Genomic DNA, 18,718 nt, shown 5'->3' with positions numbered 1-18,718 from the left:
ACCACAAACCCCCCCTTTTCCTCACATAACAACTCTCATAAGTAAGACATACACCAAGAGGTAGCCAGAAGGTACAAAGAACTTTATTAACTGTGATAGAATAAAGATACCAAGAGTTACAATCGTGTGCACATGGCCTAACAGTGCATGCCCTCCTACAAAACAAATGAACAAAAAAGGCAACGAGGTATAGCAGTTAACAGTCCAACAACATTCCTTTGCAGGCAAAGGAATGCAGCTGCCTCTTCTAAAAGTTTTGAGTTGTGTAATTAAGTAATAGTCTTGCTCCATTCCAATGGATATTCTTACAGTTCTCCTTTATGACTACAGCTGAGTAGTTCATTATGCAACATTCAAGTTCAGGATGTGGTCCCCAGAATTTTGTTGTTGTTGTTGTTGTTTTAAAAACAAGCACGTGCAAGCTTCTCTCTTGAAGCAATAGCACCCAATTCAAGAGAATTAAGATGTTTCCCAAGTGACCTGCAGTAACAGCTAACAGGGGAAACACAAAGCACTTTATAAATTTACATTGTGTAACAGAATTAAGAAACCTAATGCATAAAATTGGTAAGATAACGTAACCACAAGAAAGCTTGAGAAAGCAAAGAAAAAATCTGAAGGTTTTTAATGCCTTTTTAATGAAATTCCCTCTCTAGATAAGGCTAGTCACCACATGGTGTGACAAGTGCCCACAGAGCAGCAAAAGGAAATAAATAGACTAAGACCTTAGAAGTTATTAAAACAGTACATTAAACAAACAAAAAGAAAACACTTTATCTTTCTTCCATCCTCTAAGAAGGCACGGGTCTATACACTTTTCTGCTCCTTTGGAGGTAAAAAGCAGCAACTCAAGTGTCAATACACAGGAAGGAAACAGGGCAGCCTGGACTGGGATGTGACCACAAACCCATGAAGCAGAATAAAGTACCAACTTATTCCTTTACCATGAAGGATTCTACTGTTCTGTCATTTAAAATAGAGGGACTGGGTCAAATCATGATAAAGGCTACAAAATAACATGTCTGAGTTTTCACAGAGCACCATTTACCTAAAGCAGCAAACATCCAAGACAGACTAATCTTTGCAAGAAAACCTAACCCAAACTCTGGTTCCTCCTTCAATGGGATGTGGCTTCAAATGGGTTCCTGTAACGTGATCTCTTCTCTCTCTCTCTCAGAGAAATGAGACCCACAAAAAGTCCCCCTCAGTATTTCATCTCTATTTTTAAATCTTCAAGATCAGCTGCTCAAATTTTCCTCTCTTTTGAGGCACCAGAATGGTCTCGTTAAATTGACCACAGAGAATCACATAATTAACAAATGGTGAAAAAAAAAAGTATAAAATTTAATCACTGGAAATGTAAACATCAGTCCTGTCTTGGCCTCTGCAACAGACTGATGTGACCAGAAACAATTCAAAAATATCTATCAAATAACCAGATTTTCTAATCTGTGCACTAAATTAACAAAAGAGACGAGGCCAAATCATTGGGATGGAATTAATGGCACAAATTTTAGAAATTAGATCTTGGCAGAAAATGTAGAACTGATTTTTAAAAAAACATATATAGTATATAATACTACCATAGGAAAGCCTCCTGAGCCACCTAGGGAAGAACCATGGAAAGGGACCATTCTCTGCTGAAACAACAAAGATGGGAGAAGGGATAATCAAAAAGTGAAGTAGGTTGCTGTAGAATGGAGGAATGTGTTTTGAGGTATAGAGAGAAGAGAAAGAAGACATAGATGTTGTGCATAACCTTACTTCCTCCTCTCCAATATTATGCAAAATAGCTTGCAAATACCATAGTTCACTCATAATTGGTGTATTTTAGACCAAAAAAATTTGAAGGACAATACAAGTGAAAAGATTTAATTTCAACTAACTGTTCAATATATTCTATAAGTCCCCACTTAAAACCTTTTGAGGAGTTTTTCTTGCCTCTGACCTGAAAAGTCAAGAAGGAAACCACAAATTAGTCAACTATAGGAAAGTAGAATGACAAAGCTCCTTGGCCCAAATTGCACCTAGCAAGACAAACAAAAATAATTCCTCTACCTCACTAGTCCTTTCCTTAAGTGTAAATGATAATACTTTAATAGTTTAAAAACCCAGTCAAAGCAAACCAATGACTCCTGATCCAAACAACTCTAAAAAAATTAGGGGCTCATTCCAAGTCACCCAGATACAACCAATGATTATATCATTGAACCAAGTAGTGTATGTTGTAGACTCACAGCTGGAAAAGTTCATGGCTAATGGACATCTATCCCAAACAAGCCTTTTGTCTGGTAGCCCATCATCAGGAGCTGCAAGCTTTGCTTCAGTAAAAAATAGCACTTTGGCATCAGCAGTGTGGCACACATTTAGGATTCTCCTTCAAACAATTGGAAGAAAACATAATACATTCAAGAACAAAGGTAAACCAAAAAGTTATCTTTCTCTTCAAGGAAAGAATTTCTTCATTCAATTAGAGTGTAACTTTTTAAAAGGGGAAGTCATGAGTCTCTTATGAAAGTTTCTGAACAGTTTATAAATACAAAAAGAAGATTTCTTCAATAAATAAATGGTTCATAGTCTTTACTGAAGACCTCCAGAATCCTCCGTCACTGCTGTCCTGGCCAGCTCCCCTCCTCTGGAAAGGCTACAGCTGCAGCAGAATGGATGTTTTCTGTTGTTAGGTGACTCTTCTTACATTCTGCTGACTTTCATCAGTATGTCTCTTCATAGTCTGAATCCTACAGAGGAAAGAGCAGCATGGGGGGTGTACACGTGAAGTGCAACGCCACAGTTAGAATCTAAGCAAAGATCACACCTTTGGATCCTCCAGTGAAAGCTGACTTTGACAATAAGATTGAAATGCCACTGACTCAACCCACCTAAATTCCCATGAAAGTTCACAAGACCTCAATGAAATGTGTTCACTGGGATATTTTCCTCCTCAAAGCCCTAATGGCTCCCTTTTCCTTGGTGAATATTTTTTGAAAACCACAACACACAAGAAAAGGTGACTGCCTTCAGCAGAATGCACAAGACCAGGGTTAGGAGTTTAGAGTAGGAGTTGCTCTAACTTTGAGTTCCACCCTTTGCTGTCTGTGTAACTTTGGATAAAGTTCTTTGTGGTTTGTTGTTGTTGTTGTTGTTGAGGATTTTTGTTTTGTTTTGTTTTTTGGTACCAGGAATTGAACTCAGAGTCACTTAACCACTGAGCCACATCCCCAGCCCCTTTTTTATATTTTATTTAGAGACAGGATCTTTCTGAGTTGCTTAGGGCCTCGCTAAGTTGCTGAGGCTGCTTTGAACTTGCAATCCTCCTGCCTCAGCTTCCTGAGCTGCTGGGACTACAGGTGTGTCCACTGCACCTGGCTAGATAGAGTTCCTCAACTTCTCTAAGACTCAGGTTCCTTATCTATGAAATGGGGATAATAAAAATACACCTCACAGTACCATTATGAGAAGTGAATGAGACAATAGATGTAAATTACTTAGCTGTGCCTGCCACCTTTAACACTCATTCAAGCTTAGCTCCTATTACCATGATTCTTATTCTTATTACAGAAACTCACATACATTACTTCTAACTTAAGTTGGGCCATGAGCATTACCTGGCATTTCACAGGTCATTAATTCTCCTATTCTCCCAAATGTCTATTTCATAACTTAACCTCTTTCCCTTATCTTCTAACACCTCCTCCCATCATTCTCAGCTGATGGTACTGCTTTCTCCTACCACTGGGAATAGAGAAGCAGTCTCCCATCATCGTATTTACCACTGACAAGCATATGGCCCCATCTTTTTGGCCTTCCCTACTCTTCTTTCACACTCCTACTGCCTTTGCCTCAATCCAACATCTCCACGTGTGCACTAAATCCTGGCATCACCCCCAACAACCCTCCTTCTCTCTTCTGCGGCATCAATTTTTCCTTCTTGACTGGATCATTCCCATCAGCTGATAAATTTGCTCAATTTTTCCCATAATAAAAAAAATAATTCTTGACACATTCCTCCTTCCATGTATTGTCTATTTCTCTGAATCGGGCTACAGCAAGGCAAGCTATACACACCCACATTCTCCAGTGTCTCTTTGGAATCTTTCTTGACCTCCCCGAGTCAGGCTTCGACTCCACCGTTCCACTGGAGCCACTTTTACAAAGGTCACCGGTGGCCTGCACATTATCAACCATCAACAATCACTTCTCAGTTCTCATTTTATTTGCCCTCCTTGAAACACTTTCTTCCCTATCTCCCAGTATGCCAAATTCACCCAGTTTTCCTTCAACCTTATTGATTATGACTTCTCAGCCTCCTTGGTTAATTTTTCTTCATCTCCCCAATCTAGAAATGCTCCTCCACAGTGGTCATATGGCTTGCTATCTACTTCTTTTAGCAGTTTGCATAAATATCATCTTAGTGAGGGTGTCCCCAACCATCCTCATACACCCCTATCCAGCCGTCCCATCTCCCTTTCCTGTTCTATTTTTCTTCATAGCATTAAAACTACCTGGTATAGTATATATTTTACTTATTTTTAAGATTAAGTCAGTGTTTGTACCCCAGTTTAAGCAAAGGTGACATTTCAGCTGATCTGGGAGGATGAGAAAGTTTATCAGGAAAAGAATGTTAAGTTCTTTCTTTGAGGGCAGAAGTTTTTGTCAGTTTTTCTTCACTGCTGCTTCCTAACCACCATTCTACTGTTTCATAGCCACCTAGAATGGTGGTTAGGAAGTGACATGTCCTTCCCTACAAGAAGGCATGTGACATGTGTCAGACGCTCAACAAATAATAACCATAAGAACACTAACTTATTTTGTGTTATAAAAATATTCAAAGCCTGAAGAGTTGGCATCAGGTACTCCCTCTTCCCTAGCACTAATAATCTTTCCCTCATCTTAATATGTTACTCAAGGGCTGGAGAGAAGCAGAAACAAAGATTACTGCAATAAATAATTAGGCTACACTCATGTGACCAAGTGCCGAGCTTGGCAGTAAGTACAAAGAGGGCTCAAGTTTGGACCTTGAAATGACAGGTGTGTTTCACACTAGATCACAAGTTGCTTTTGACCTATTTCCAACTGTACCACATCAGAGAGCCTTCCCTCCTCCTTCGATCCTAGGATAGCTACACATGCCTATTAGTCACAGCAATTGCCCAAAGGGGGAAGGATGATAGTTTTTTGAAATTTAAATGAAAAATTGGGCCTTCCAAAATAGTGTTTCTTATTGATAAAAGACATTAAGTTACCTAAAACTCTAACTCCCTGGAAAATACCAAAGCTCAGCCTAAAAGTTAAATTCAAGGTTCTGGATCCAGTGAGTTGAAGTGTCTTAGTATGAATTCAATGGCATGAGACATTCCTCTTCTAGCCCCATTCCTGACCTAAGAATACCACTCTATGCCCATGAGGCAGGAAAAAAAAATCATTCTTAGAATTGGTAGAGATCCCCAGAGGCCAAAATGCTTTGGGGAAATACTGGTTCATACCTTCTTTGGACCTACCTGTATATTCTCTGCTGCCTTTGACGACATAGAGTCCCCTTAAGCAGGGAGGAAAGTGAGACACCACAGTCAACAGAAGAAATGGCAAGGACTTACCAGACACTCGGCACAATGGACACAAAGCCTTGCCATGCACTCGTCTTTCTCCTCCTGGTCAGTGCTGTGGAAAGGGTACAAACCAAATCCCTATTGTCACTATCCAGTATAGTGGGCCAGTTAAAAGCTCAGGTCTTAAAGTCAGACAGGTCTGAGTTTAGACCCCAGCTCTTCCACTTACTAGCAGGATAACTGGACAAATCACTTCAACTCCAGGAGCTTCTTTCCTCATCTATGAAATGTAGATATTACCACTACATGCCCAGCACATAGTAAATGCTCAATAAATAGCAGCTAGTCATAACCATTCATTCATTCAAAAAAGTACTAAGCACCAACAATGTCTGGGGCATTGTGCTGCACTAGGGATAAAAAGATAAATAAAACCTGGTCCCTCGAAGAGCCAATGATCTCATGGCGGGGGTGAGGGGTCTTCTATAACTTAACAAGTATTATATCATACAATGTGATAAATGTCTTAATAGAATTAAGGTGAAACTGCTGTGGCAGTAAAGGGCAGAGAGTGACTGATTCACCCTTCAGAACTCAGGAAGAGTCAAGAGAAGGGGATATTTCAGCTGTTCCCAGAAGATAAGAAAGAGTTTCCCAGCAAAGAAGAGAGGGAAAGGGCTGTGGGGACATATCTCACTTGGTAGAATGCTTGTCTTGCATGCACAAGCCCCTGGGTTCAATCCCCAGCACCACTTAAAAAAAAAAAGCAGAAAGGAGGCAAGGAAAAATAAAAACAATATGTCTATACTTAAATGTAGTATGTCTAGTGGGAAAAATAAGCTCACTATAGTTGAGGTGGGGTGAATGAGAAGAAATTATAGAAAGCAGTGTGTGACTTAGGATCAGTTGATGAAAGGTTTTGTATACCATATTTTGAAATAAACATTGGGATTTTGGTCAATAGTTCTTTATTTTGGGGGAACCACAGATTATTTACTAAGGGCATTCTCTCTCCACACACACACACACAGAGAATAAAAATTTTGGACCCTTTAAGGGTCAGACTTTCCTCCCCATGTTAAAGACTCCTAATACAGATAATAAAGAACTCACAGGGTTTTTATGTTAATTTTTATTACTTTTTTTAGTAGACATCTTTTGAGGGAAAATACTGGATCATGGCTGCTCACTGGCAGAATGATGTTTAATAAATGCTTTTGATAACCACAATCCACTTAGCCCTTTGGAGCATCTGCTGACCAAGAATAGATCTTGCTTATTTAAATTGTCCTTACCCTCCATGGCTATTCTTAAAGCCTCCCTCATTGCACATGTATTTTCTTTCTGTCAGGAGAAATCAGCTTAGTGCCAAAAAGAGAAACAGAGAAAGAAGGGGAAAAAAACTGACTTGGAGTTTCCCCTAAACTTTGAAAAAAATGAGATATCTACTTTTAAAAAATGTCAGTGCTGGGCATGGTGGTGTACGCCTATGATCCCCGTAGCTCGAGAGGATGAAACAGGAGAATCATGAGTTCAGAGCCAGCCTCAGCAAAAGCAAAACGCTAAACAACTCAGTGTGACCTTGTCTCTAAATAAAATACAAAATAGGCTGGGGGTGTGGCTCAGTGTCGTTGAGTGCCCCTGAGTTCAATCCCCAGTACCCAATGGGGAAAAAATGTTTAGAACCACAATATTGCACAATCTGATTTCCAAAGGAGAAGGTGAGGAGAATACTATCAGTCCCTCCAACTCCCTCCAAATCAATATCCACAAGTGTCACTTTCAACCAGAACCATCCTGTCCAAAAGGAAACTCCACCAGCAGAACTAAACTCAACATGATAGAATTCTGGATAGAGGGGTGCAGGGCCCTGAAAAGAAATAGGTTTACTAGGGCTGCAGCTGGACTTACTCATCTGAAACTTCAATAGATGACTTCTTATAGCCAGACTTGCTCCTCTTCTTCAGCCCCGCAGCCTTCCTCCCCATTCTCAGCAGCAGCAGAACCACCACCACCACTGAGGGAATGAAGACAAGAATGGAAAGAAGGGCCACAGAGGACAGCATGGTGCCAAAACCTAGAGGGAAAAAAGAAAAGGTGTAAAAGTGCTTCTTCTGACATGAGAGAATTTCTGCTTTTGCACTTGTACTTTTTCTGATTACAAAGAAAATGAATTCATTGTGGAAAATGTAGAAAATGCACAAAAATGCAATGAAGAATAAAAATTCTCCCATAATTCCACTACCTAGGAATAACACATTGGTATTTACCGATTCAATCTTCTTTCAAGGGGTATTGTTTATGGGGGTGCATTTGAAGGTAAGGTGCATATTCCTAGATCTAGAAATCATGCTACATATTATTTTAACATTTTTTTGCTAAATATAATAAACATGTTTTCATGTCATTAAAAATCCCTTCTAGATGTGATGTTTAATGGCTGCATAGTATCCTGCCATATTGAAAAAATTTATTAAATCAATCCTCTAATGCTAGGCATTCAAGTTTATTTCAAATTCTTTTGAGTTCGAAAGTCACATTAGGATGAACATCCTTGTACATAAATCCTCATGTTTACCTCTATTTCCTTAAAATTAAATTTTGAAATGAAATTACAGGATCAAAGGACATATACTTCTAAGAATCTAATTCCTATTCTCAAAATGCTTTCCAGAAAAACTTAATCAGTTTCTAATCATTCCAGCATTATGAATGTGCTCCTGTCTTTGAAACCTGTCAGTTATTGTTGAAGAAGATAAAGACAAAAGACAATAAAGAGGAAGAAGGAATTTGAGGAAGAAGAGAAAGGGAAGAAGGGAAAGAGGGAAGAAGGAAGAAGGAAGGCAGGGGAGGGAAGATCCAAGAATGATAAGGTTACTATGATGAATCATAATGTATCTCTAAATCTTTGGTTTAAATTCAATTAAGAACTAGAATAACCACTTAATAGTCACCAAGGAAAAATGTAGAAAAAAAAGGTCAGTCCTCAACTTCCTCTCAACCTGTTTTATACTAAAAGGAAATTGCTGCCCTTGGTAACATAAAAGAAATGTACCACATCCATCAACAGAGGAAATACCCTTTCAAGACATAGGCAAGAACACTGTCTCATAGCTGGGAATGTGAACATATTAGGAAAACCCGAGTGACTTCTGTTTCACAGAGATGCTAACCTTCCATTTACTAAAGGGTTTGTCATCTATTCCACAAGACCTTTGGTTACCTGAGGCTAAAATGAAAAGGGGATAATGGAGAAACTATGACAAAATTTGAAGAGAAAATTCAGTTTTCAGAATAAAGATGAAAAATTCATCTTAACAGGGCAGCAAGATAAATCACTTTGTCACAATGATCCAATGACTCAACTGGATCCAATGACCCAACTCATTGCTTTTCAATGAGCACTCCAGAACAATCCCAAAGCACTGCAGAAGGCTGATGTCAATAAGCTTACCCCTTTCTGTGACCGTTAGCTCTGTCAGGGGGATATTATGGTGCACGTCTGGGGGATTCTTCACAGCACAGCTGAATGTCCCATTGTCCTTAAGGGTAGGATTGCTTATGCTTATAGATGCATCCCCTTTGTACACATTTCCAACCCAGGAAATCCGATCCCGAAATGTGCCTGCTGTGGTTGGGTACTGGAAAGACTGATAATGAAAAATCTAAGAAAGCAACACCATGAGAGAAAAATGTTAATTTGGAAAATGTTAAGCTAAGTAGTTCCAAAGTAAAATACAACTATATAAATGGGTTCTTGTAGTTGGGAAAATTTTTAAATGCTTTTTTTTTTTTCACCTTCATCCTCTGGTTCATCCTATTATCCTAAAGGCCAATTCAAAAAAGGAATAATGAAAGAATCCTGGGATCCTAACTCTTGAATCTCTTCTAAATTCTTAACATCCTAAAGTAATAGCTTTAAACCAGGGCAACTCTGCTCCTCATAAAACATTTGGCAATAGTTGGAGACTTTTTTCCATCTTCAAAACTTATTTATTTATATTTAATTGACAAATAATAATTATTATATTCATGGGATACAATGTGATTGTTTTTTCTGGCAGTGTTCTACCACTGAGCTATATACCTAGCTATTTTTGTTTGTTTGTTTAGTTTTTTTTCAGATGGATAGAATATCTTTATTTTATTTATTTATTTTTATGTGGTACTGAGGCTCAAACCCAGTGCCTCACACATGCAAGGCAAGTCCTCTACCACTGAGCCACAACCTCAGCCCCTATTTTTAGTTTTTTAAGAGCCTCCATATTATTTTCCAAAATGGCTATACTAATTTACATCCCCACAAACAGTATACAGGGTTCCCTGTTCTCTAATCCTTCCTACATTTTTTATAACTTGTCTTTCTTATAATAATCATTTTAACAGATGTGAGGTGATATCTCATCGTGGTTTTAATTTGAATCTCCATAATAATTGATATATGGAACATTTTTCATGTATCTGATAGCCATTGATAGCTCTTCTTTTGAGAATTATCTGTTCAGATCCTTTGCTCATTTTTTAATTAGGTTCTTTGTTTTCTCACTGTTGAGTTGGAGACATTTTGTTGTCACAGTGGGGAGATGAGCCTACTGGAATCTAATGAATATTCGAAGCCAGAATTACTGTTAAACTTCCCACAATGCATGGGATGATGGCCCCCACAACAAAGAATCATCTGGCTCAAAATGTCAACAGTGCCAAAGTTGAGAAACCTTGCTCTAAAGTTATGTCTCATATTGTTATAGCACTTTATAGTTTACAAATGACTTCCACATATTTGTTCACTTTAGCCTTATAATAACACTAAATGATATGTGTTATAACTAACACATAACTAACTATTCCAAATTATGGAAAGGGGAACAAGACCAAAAACAAACAAATAAACAAACAAAAAACTGACTTACTCAATGGTACCTATTATTAAGTAACAAAAGGGAGATTTTTGTTTATTCTCAAAATCACTGGCATAGTGTAATATAATCCAGTCTCTCTCACATTATCTACCCTGGAAGTTAATATAAATCCAAGTCAAATGCATAAAAAGGACTCAATGAATGTATATTGAATTAAAACAGTGCTGGACTGGACTTGGTGATCAGACACTTCATCATCAAAAGCCCCTGATTATACCTGGAGGTGGGTCAGCCAGGTACACAAAACAATGTAAGTTTTCTCTCTTATGCAAGATTCAAGATACAAACAATTCCTTTGTTTTCTTGGTAACTTCCCACTTAAGCAACTAGGCATTTATAACCACTGAATTTCCCAACTGATCAGCAATTTCCCAGAGAAGATGCTGAATCACTTGTTGGTTCATTTGTTCAACAAATACTACATGCAGAGTGCATTCTAGGCAGTATGTTAAAAAAAAAAAAAAACAGTACACTGGGAGCCACACAGGCACAGTTCCTACCCTCATGGAACTTACATTCTAGTGGTAAATACAGTTATCAAGAAATAATATGTGAGATGAGTGTTCCAAAGGGAGGTAAAGAGAGCCTACCACTGATTACCAGCATCAGGATAAAAGGGTTTGAAAGTCCTGATTGACAAAACAAGGCTGCTGTGTATCTTCAAGGTTAATCTAACCAATAAGTTCCATACTAAATTAGTGATACTCAAATCCTTACTAATTGATCAACGCAGTTACACTAACTGTGTAACTGCAACATTACATTATGTGACTTTAAAGGTCTACTGAGTCCAACTTGGGTGGGTTTGCTGGTTTTCTACCAGTCTCACAGAGATCCACTGTTTGTCTATAAGGTTTCTTACCCAAGAAGATCATTGCTTGCTCTGTCCTACTTTTGGCCAAGGAGGTTGAGCCAAACAAGGGCAGCCATGGTTTCCTGAATACTCAGAATAAAGTTAACTGTTTTAAAGAAAAAGGAACCACGAATGCAGTCTAGCTTCCTTCCCTAGAATTAACTGCCTAGCTCCAAGCTACGTGGTACTGAAAAATGACTCCAAAACAGAATTCAAAGCTTACACATTAAAATGAAAGGGAAAGTTTTCCCAACAAAGGAAAACAGCATAAATAAGTTAAGAATACTTTCAAAAAACTAGTCTTACATATATGGTTGTGAGATTCACATTGTTGAATAGCACTTATACTGAGCTAAGGATACTGCTGGAATCATAAAGAGAAAGGGTGTCTTATAGTATCTAATCTTCAATTAGATACCCGCAATGGGATTTGAACCATAAATGGTTTCTATATGTGTGACTAAAGTATATTGCTTCTAATATAGCAAGACCATCTGTCACCAACAACATCTATCACCAACACAAGGTGCCACCACTTTCTTCAAAGGCAGCTATATAAATCACTGCAGATGTTTACCTGCTGGGAGAAGAAGCCAAGATAAATCTACAAAGTACAGCTATACAAGCAGATACACCCACTGAGACAACTTTATTTAACAGGAAATGAGCAGCTAGTTTTAAGAGAAAGGATGTCTGTGACTGGGACCCATAGAACTGTTTTAGTCAGTGGTCCTGGAGATACACTTCTTAGTAGATCAAATGTGAAAATGAAGCTATAAAAAAATTAAACCATATTTCCTCTAGTTTTTTGGCCATTTTATTCCTGCAAATTATATGCAAGATTCTCTCTCTCTCTCTCTCTCTCTCTCTCTCTCTCTCTCTCTCTCTCTCTCTCTCTCGGTATCAGGGATTGAACCGTGGGGCACTTAATCACTGGGCACATCCCTAGCCCTTTTTAATTTTTAATTTTGAGATAGGGTCTTACTAAGCTGCTTAGGGTCTCGCTAAATTGTGAGGCTGGCTTTGAACTTGCAGTCCTCTTGCCTCAGCTTCCTAATCCCTGCTGGGATTACAGGCATGTGCCACCACACCCAACTTATATGCAAGATTCTTAAATGGAAGAATAAAACGTTATATGCAAGATTCTTAAATGGAAGAATAAAACGTCCTCTGTGATCAAATAAATGTCACACAGGGCAGAAGCTCATCTCCTTCCCTTTACATAGAAGTCCATCTTCTGTTCTAAGAGGAGAAGGCTTCATGAATGCCTGTTATTTGCAATAAAAAGATTTCAAAACTGTTGACCCAGAAGACTCAAAGCAGCTTTCTGAAAAGTACACACTTACAGACTCTGTGCGACTGCTGCTGGGAGGGCGGTATGTCCAATCTATGGTCAGTTTGTCAGTGACTTCCGAAGTTGACTTAAAGGTACATTTCAACTTGATCTTTTCTCCAACATAACCTCGGACATGAGCATCTGCATTAATCTCCAAGGAAAGGACGATATGAACACCTAATCAAAGCAAGCCCAAACATTTAAAGTGTATTAATTTTGGTGGAATGTACAGATGTCAATGAACAACACAGGCATGCTATTTATCATTTTCATGGCTCTCATCAAAAAGTCAGGGCAATCAATGTCTTCTCAGGCAATCCCACAAGGGACAAGGACCTGATATCCCCATTAATCTAGGATAGCATTTTTATCTTCTGTAATCTTAAATCATAGATTGAATACTTGGGTAAAATTTAAAACCTAGTCACACAAGCATTTTTTCCAAAATGCAAGTTTATGGTTAAATTAAGTACAAGTGAGCAGGGCTGTCCACAGTAGGCAAAAAGGCAAAACCATTCACCCTTTTCCATTTCTCAAATCCCAGAGCACACACATGCTCTGGGAATATGACAGTTTTCGTGGGGTCTAAGGGACTTACCCCAAGTACAGCATAAATGTAGCAAGAAGCTGTCACTGTCTCAATCACCAGTAAAATGAGAATAGGAAATAAGAATAGGAAAAATTTTCAAAGAATTTTAAAAAACTATTCCGTGGCCTATCTGGTTTTCCCCTCTTTATTAAAGCTAGTTAATTAATCACACATTTGTTCAAATTTACTTATGGGGAGGAAAACAGAAAAACTGGATGCATTCTACAATGCAAAAATAAGAGAGCATTTTTAAACCCTGCAGAGACCTACTCATATTCGCTCATATTCAACTTTGACACGACATCTCCCCCAAAAGAGCTGGCATTTTTTTCTTATTAATTTCTGCTTTCAGAAAATAGTAGAAACTTATTTTCCACTAAAGAGTCATATTTTAGAAAATTAAGTCTCTAGCACTTTGTTTTTCCTGCTTCTTTATCCACCTCAATGAGCCATGATTCTTCTGTTAGCCAAAGACACACAGAATGAAGAGGGTTCAAGTCCCAGTCCAAATCCCAGTTCAAATCCCAGTGATACTGCTTGGCCCTCAGCAAGCTACTGTATGTGCTCCATCTCCTCATTCTTACAAGGACCTTATGGGAAGGTCACTATGAAGATTAAATGAGTTAAAACATGTACAACACTAGAAGCTTACCAAGAGCTACTGAGTTATCGTCCAATTCATCTTTGTACCATCCGTATCAACATTCACCTATTCAGTTCTTCTACACTGTCTCGACCTTTCCTACCACAGACAGCTCTGAGTCATCAGTTCCCCTGCCTCTACCTCTGCCTGCTTTGAATCATTTTTGTCACTCCTCTCTAGACAATCTAGTTTGGTCACATTCCTCTTAAAAGGAGGAGACCAAGATTGAGCTCACTAATAACAACTTCAATGACACATTAATGTGGAAAAATCCTTACCTAAGTCTAAAAACTAGAAGGTGGAAACAAATGGGTAATCTGTATTGTCCCCTCATCCCACTCTTTTATTCTAAAGCACAAGTATTACAGGTACAGTACAGAATTTAAAGCATGGATTAGAATTAGCCAGACCTGAACTTAAGTTCTATCTCAGCAACTTTCTGTCTGTGAGACCATGATCAGTTACCCAACCTGTTCAAACTTTAATTTCCTCACTTAGTATGTAGGAATAATAACCAAATCTGCTTCATTGGATTATTGTGAAGATTCAATACAATTAAAATGATAACACCTAAAATGCTTAATAATAAAATTTTTCAATAAATATTATTATTAAAATGAACATTATATAGATTAAAAGCCTTCAGTAATTCCCTGTTGCATCATGGAATAAAACCCAAACAACAATTTGGCCCCAAACTTCTGCCACTCTGCCACCTACCCATCCCATCCCCTTTACCATGCCTAAAATGTCTTTCCATTTCCCAAAGGCACTGTGTCCTTTCAAGACCTGTGTCTTTCCTTGAATATGTCTCTGTCTGGAAGGTTGTCCCCATCTCTACCAATCCTGCCTGGGTTTTTCTCCATCACACCGTACCCTCAACAATCACACTTCTTAAAAAAACACACACATATTAGCCCCTTTGTGATGCTTTCCTAAGTTTTCTGATAAAGTTCATCACTATTTCTTCAACATTCTCATAATACTTAGTACACAGAGCTACTCAAGTACATATGCCATTGATTGCAAGTAAATTTAAATGCTATTTATTTCCTCCATTAAATTCAAGCACCTCTGGGGCAAAAATGAAGACAGAGGGGGTCAGAAAAAGAGAGACTGAGAGAAAGAGATGAATGAGTCTCCATAAATTCTAGTACAGGACCAAAATATACTCATTAATAACCCACCCACCCCCTTTCACCTTCTTTACAGTATTTTCAACACTTTTAACTCCCCTATTCTTCTGTCTTTCTATTGCATGACCACTTCTAGACTGAGCTGGTATAACCTGAAGGAGAAAAATCACACAATTGCAACATGAAAAATTAATGTAGGGAAAGGGTAGTGTCAAGAATGACACCACCTGACTTGGTGATGCTAGTCACTAGAGAGGGAAGACTAGAGATGTACCAGACTTGGAAAGGGAACATGAATTTGATTCTGGATAAATTTGGATGTATGTGAGATACCCAAGGGATACTATCAAAGGAGCAGTTGGTTTAGGTTAAAGGTCAGCAAACAATGGCCCATGGGCCAAATGCAAATGGGTCTCATGAGAGGAGCAAACTAAGAAAAACTAGCAACTAATCTTACCCTTTGCTCTGTGGGTTATCCAGATGGAGGTAAACCAATTATAATCTCTAGAATTATCCTGATACACAGATAAAAAATTCAACGTATTTATGTAAACAAGGTTTTATTAAAAAACAGCCATATTGGGCTGGGGATGTGGCTCAAGTGATAGCACGCTCGCCTGGCATGAGCGAGGCACTGGGTTCAAACCTCAGCACCACATAAAAATAAAATAAAGATATTGTGTCCACCTAAAACTAAAAAATAAATATTTTTTTAAAAATAGTCATATTCATTTGCTTACGTATATTGTCTATCATGGTGTTTTGCACTTTTTGCAGAACCAAGTAGTTACAACAGAGACTATGTGCCTGAAAAGCCCAAAATATTTACTCTCTACCCCTTTATGGAAAGTTTTCCAAAGAGCAAAGAAGAGACCTGGATTAGAGTTATAAATCAGAATTCCTTTATTCTCTCCCCAACCAACACCCCACACTGATTGTGCTATATACACACACACAAACATGTAAATTTCACATCTCTGACAGTCCCTACCAAATCCCCTTCTAAGTCTCTTCCCTTGTAATCCAATATTACATTCATTCAGAAATTTCTACCTTAGACTAATGACTTTGCAGATATTTATTTTTCTACCTGAGTCAAAGAGCATTCTGGACAGGTAAAAACAGTAAACTAAAGAAATATCCACAAAAAAATTTTTAATTGGGGAAGAAAACAGGAAAATCATATTTAACATAATTTTATAAATGGAAGAAATTAAAGAAATATGACAGAATAAAGTTCCTAATTTTATAAACTTGATTTTCCAAAATATGCAACTGCCAATCTTTTGTTCATATAATGGCACATTTACATGGAAAAGAGAAGACTATATTACCTACTCAATTATTTCTATACATTTCAACAACTGCTATAATAGGATTAGACTTATAACTTAAGGAGAATTTGAACAAACTAATAATTAAATATGTCCTATCTGTGAAGAGGAAAGGCAAATAAATATTGGTATGAAAACAAAGTCTATTACCTAACAGATTCAAAAGTCAGGCCAAAAAAGAAAGAAAGACAAAGATGAAACATCAAAAACACACTAAGTGAAAGAATTCAGTCACAAAAGAAAATACATTGTATGATCCCATTTATATAAAATACCTAGAACAGGCAAATCCACAAAGTTACAAAGTGGACTGGTGGTTATCAGGGGTTGGGAGAAGGTGGGAATGGGCTTAGGATTTCTCTTTGGGGTGGCAAAAATATTCTAAAATTGGTTGTGGTGATGATTATGCAACTGTATGACTCCTATAAGCCACTGAATTGTACATTTTAAATGGATAAATTGCATAGAATGTGACCGTATCTCAATACACCTGTTATTTAAAAAGATATAAATCTCCTCAACATACAAGAAGATGATAAAATCAACTTTAATGTTTGAATTATTTGGTCCACTGAATTTGAAGCAATTCTTCAATGTGAAATGGCATTAAGTTCAAGAAAACACCAATTATTTCTAGAAAATTTTTTTCCTTGATAGAATATTTGACATTTCGTGTGTGTGTGTGTGTGTGTGTGTGTAAGAGAAAGAGAGAAAGAGATCTGGGTATATTTGAAGTGACAGGTCAAACTAAATATTATATTGCAAAAGGAATTTAGATGAAAAACTGGACACTTATGATGACACAGGCAGCTGGGAGGAATTGGGGAGTGTGCTGGCAGCAAGAATATTAGTCACCAGATAAATAAAAACTTCCCAGTCTTACCTGCTGAGAATTAGGGCACCTGATTTATATTTATATAATATTAAAGGTTCATTTCAGAAATATCCATTACTTACAGGGAAGATTTATGAAGTCAAAAATTCACTCTAATGCTGCTGTAATTATATTTGATTTCCCCAAAAGACACACACACACACAAAAAAAAAAAAAAACAGGAAATAATTACACCCTAAAATGAAATTAATTAGGTTGGACAGAAATATACGCAATTTGAAAATTACATGAAATCAAAACATACTCAATTTTTACAAGTGTTATTGTGTCCGTATGTATTTCTGATATCACTCAGACGATTAAGAACCGACATAACCTTATATTTTTAAAAATGTTTTTTTAAATGCTAAGGCAGTTGCTGCTTCTTCAACAATATACTTCTGTATAATAACAAAATCACATCACGACCTGTGACAAACGTTTTATTTCATAGCCCAAGATATTCATTTACAAAAAATAAAATTATCAAGTAACGATTTTGTTTCCCAAAACTAAAGGGACCCACTATGGCCACTAGAAATTCCTTTCTGTCATCAGGGTAACAGCAGACTACCACAGATTATCTCATACAAGATAACCACGCGTTGCCCCCAAAGCCTGAACTTTGTGGTTCCACCTAGTCATGTCATCACCAAACTACAGCGACAAGGTGGTCGAGCTCAGGAAAGGACTGACAAGATAGCAACTCTCCTCTGTGGGTGGCGTGAACCAAGAGAACATCCTCCGCGGCACCCTCCCTTCCTTCCTTCCCAGAAACCGAGCGGGGGCTTTGATGAGACCCCCCCCCACCCGGAACCGGAAAAGCGACCATCTTCCCTAACCCCCCCAGCCGGAAGTGGGACACAGCCAGCCGGCGAACTCACCCTGGAAAAATAGGATACCCAGCACTGAAAAGAGCGCGCAGCCACGGCCTCCAGCCGCTCCGCTCTGCTGCATCCCGACAGCTCTTCAGATACTTGTACACCTTGTTTGCGGCTCCCGGTAACGACTCAGGTAACCCCGGAAGTGACGTCAGCGAGAAAACTTAAAATGGCCATCCGGAGATGCCATAGGCTGTGGCTACCTTCCAGAATCGCACCTGGTTTCACTGACCAGCGATTCTTTGACTCGTGAGAGCTCGTTGCTCTTTTGCTTGAAAATGAAATCGGTTACAGACTTAGGAAAATTTTCGGTTTTATTTTTATAGAATTCTGCACGACTAAATAATCTTGAGCAGCTGTGTTCCAGATGTTGTCTATACGTTTAGAGATTTTAGTGGAACTCTCTCGGAATAGATTCTCATAAATTTAGAGTACAAAGAGACCTGGGAGCATATGCAGAGTCAGTCAGTAAATAAATATGTATTAGGCCCTGTGGCCAATACTTGCCATAGTCTCTGATTTTTGTCTTTTTCAATGTAGCTATTATAGCATCCAGAATTGGATGTTTATTAAATTGCTGTTTACAGTCTTAATGATGGTCACATAA

General features: G+C 38.1%; 1 protein-coding gene across 2 annotated transcripts; it reads right to left on the bottom strand.

Moving 5' to 3' along the window:
• Positions 1-61: 61 nt before the first annotated feature.
• Positions 62-18,301, bottom strand: Mpzl3 (myelin protein zero like 3). Of its 2 annotated transcripts, XM_046438646.2 has the most exons (7): positions 18,115-18,301; positions 12,665-12,831; positions 9,001-9,211; positions 7,458-7,623; positions 5,595-5,658; positions 4,066-4,167; positions 62-2,738 (listed from the first exon to the last, which is right to left on the bottom strand). In XM_046438646.2, the coding sequence occupies exons 1-7, from the start codon at positions 18,185-18,187 to the stop codon at positions 2,712-2,714; spliced, it is 810 nt and encodes a 269-aa protein (XP_046294602.1). In that variant the 5' UTR covers positions 18,188-18,301; the 3' UTR covers positions 62-2,711. The 2 variants fall into 2 exon arrangements, with proteins under 2 accessions (XP_046294602.1, XP_046294603.1); XM_046438647.2 differs by lacking the exon at positions 4,066-4,167 and having other exon boundaries at positions 18,115-18,264.
• Positions 18,302-18,718: the final 417 nt, after the last annotated feature.

Source organism: Marmota monax, unplaced genomic scaffold (assembly GCF_021218885.2).
Source record: "Marmota monax isolate L192 unplaced genomic scaffold, Marmota_monax_Labrador192_F-V1.1 WCK01_AAM20220418_F8-fsc00081, whole genome shotgun sequence".
NCBI classification, from domain to species: Eukaryota; Metazoa; Chordata; class Mammalia; order Rodentia; family Sciuridae; genus Marmota; species Marmota monax.
Note: the sequence above shows the minus strand (reverse complement) of the source record. Positions and strands in the feature narration are given on the sequence as shown.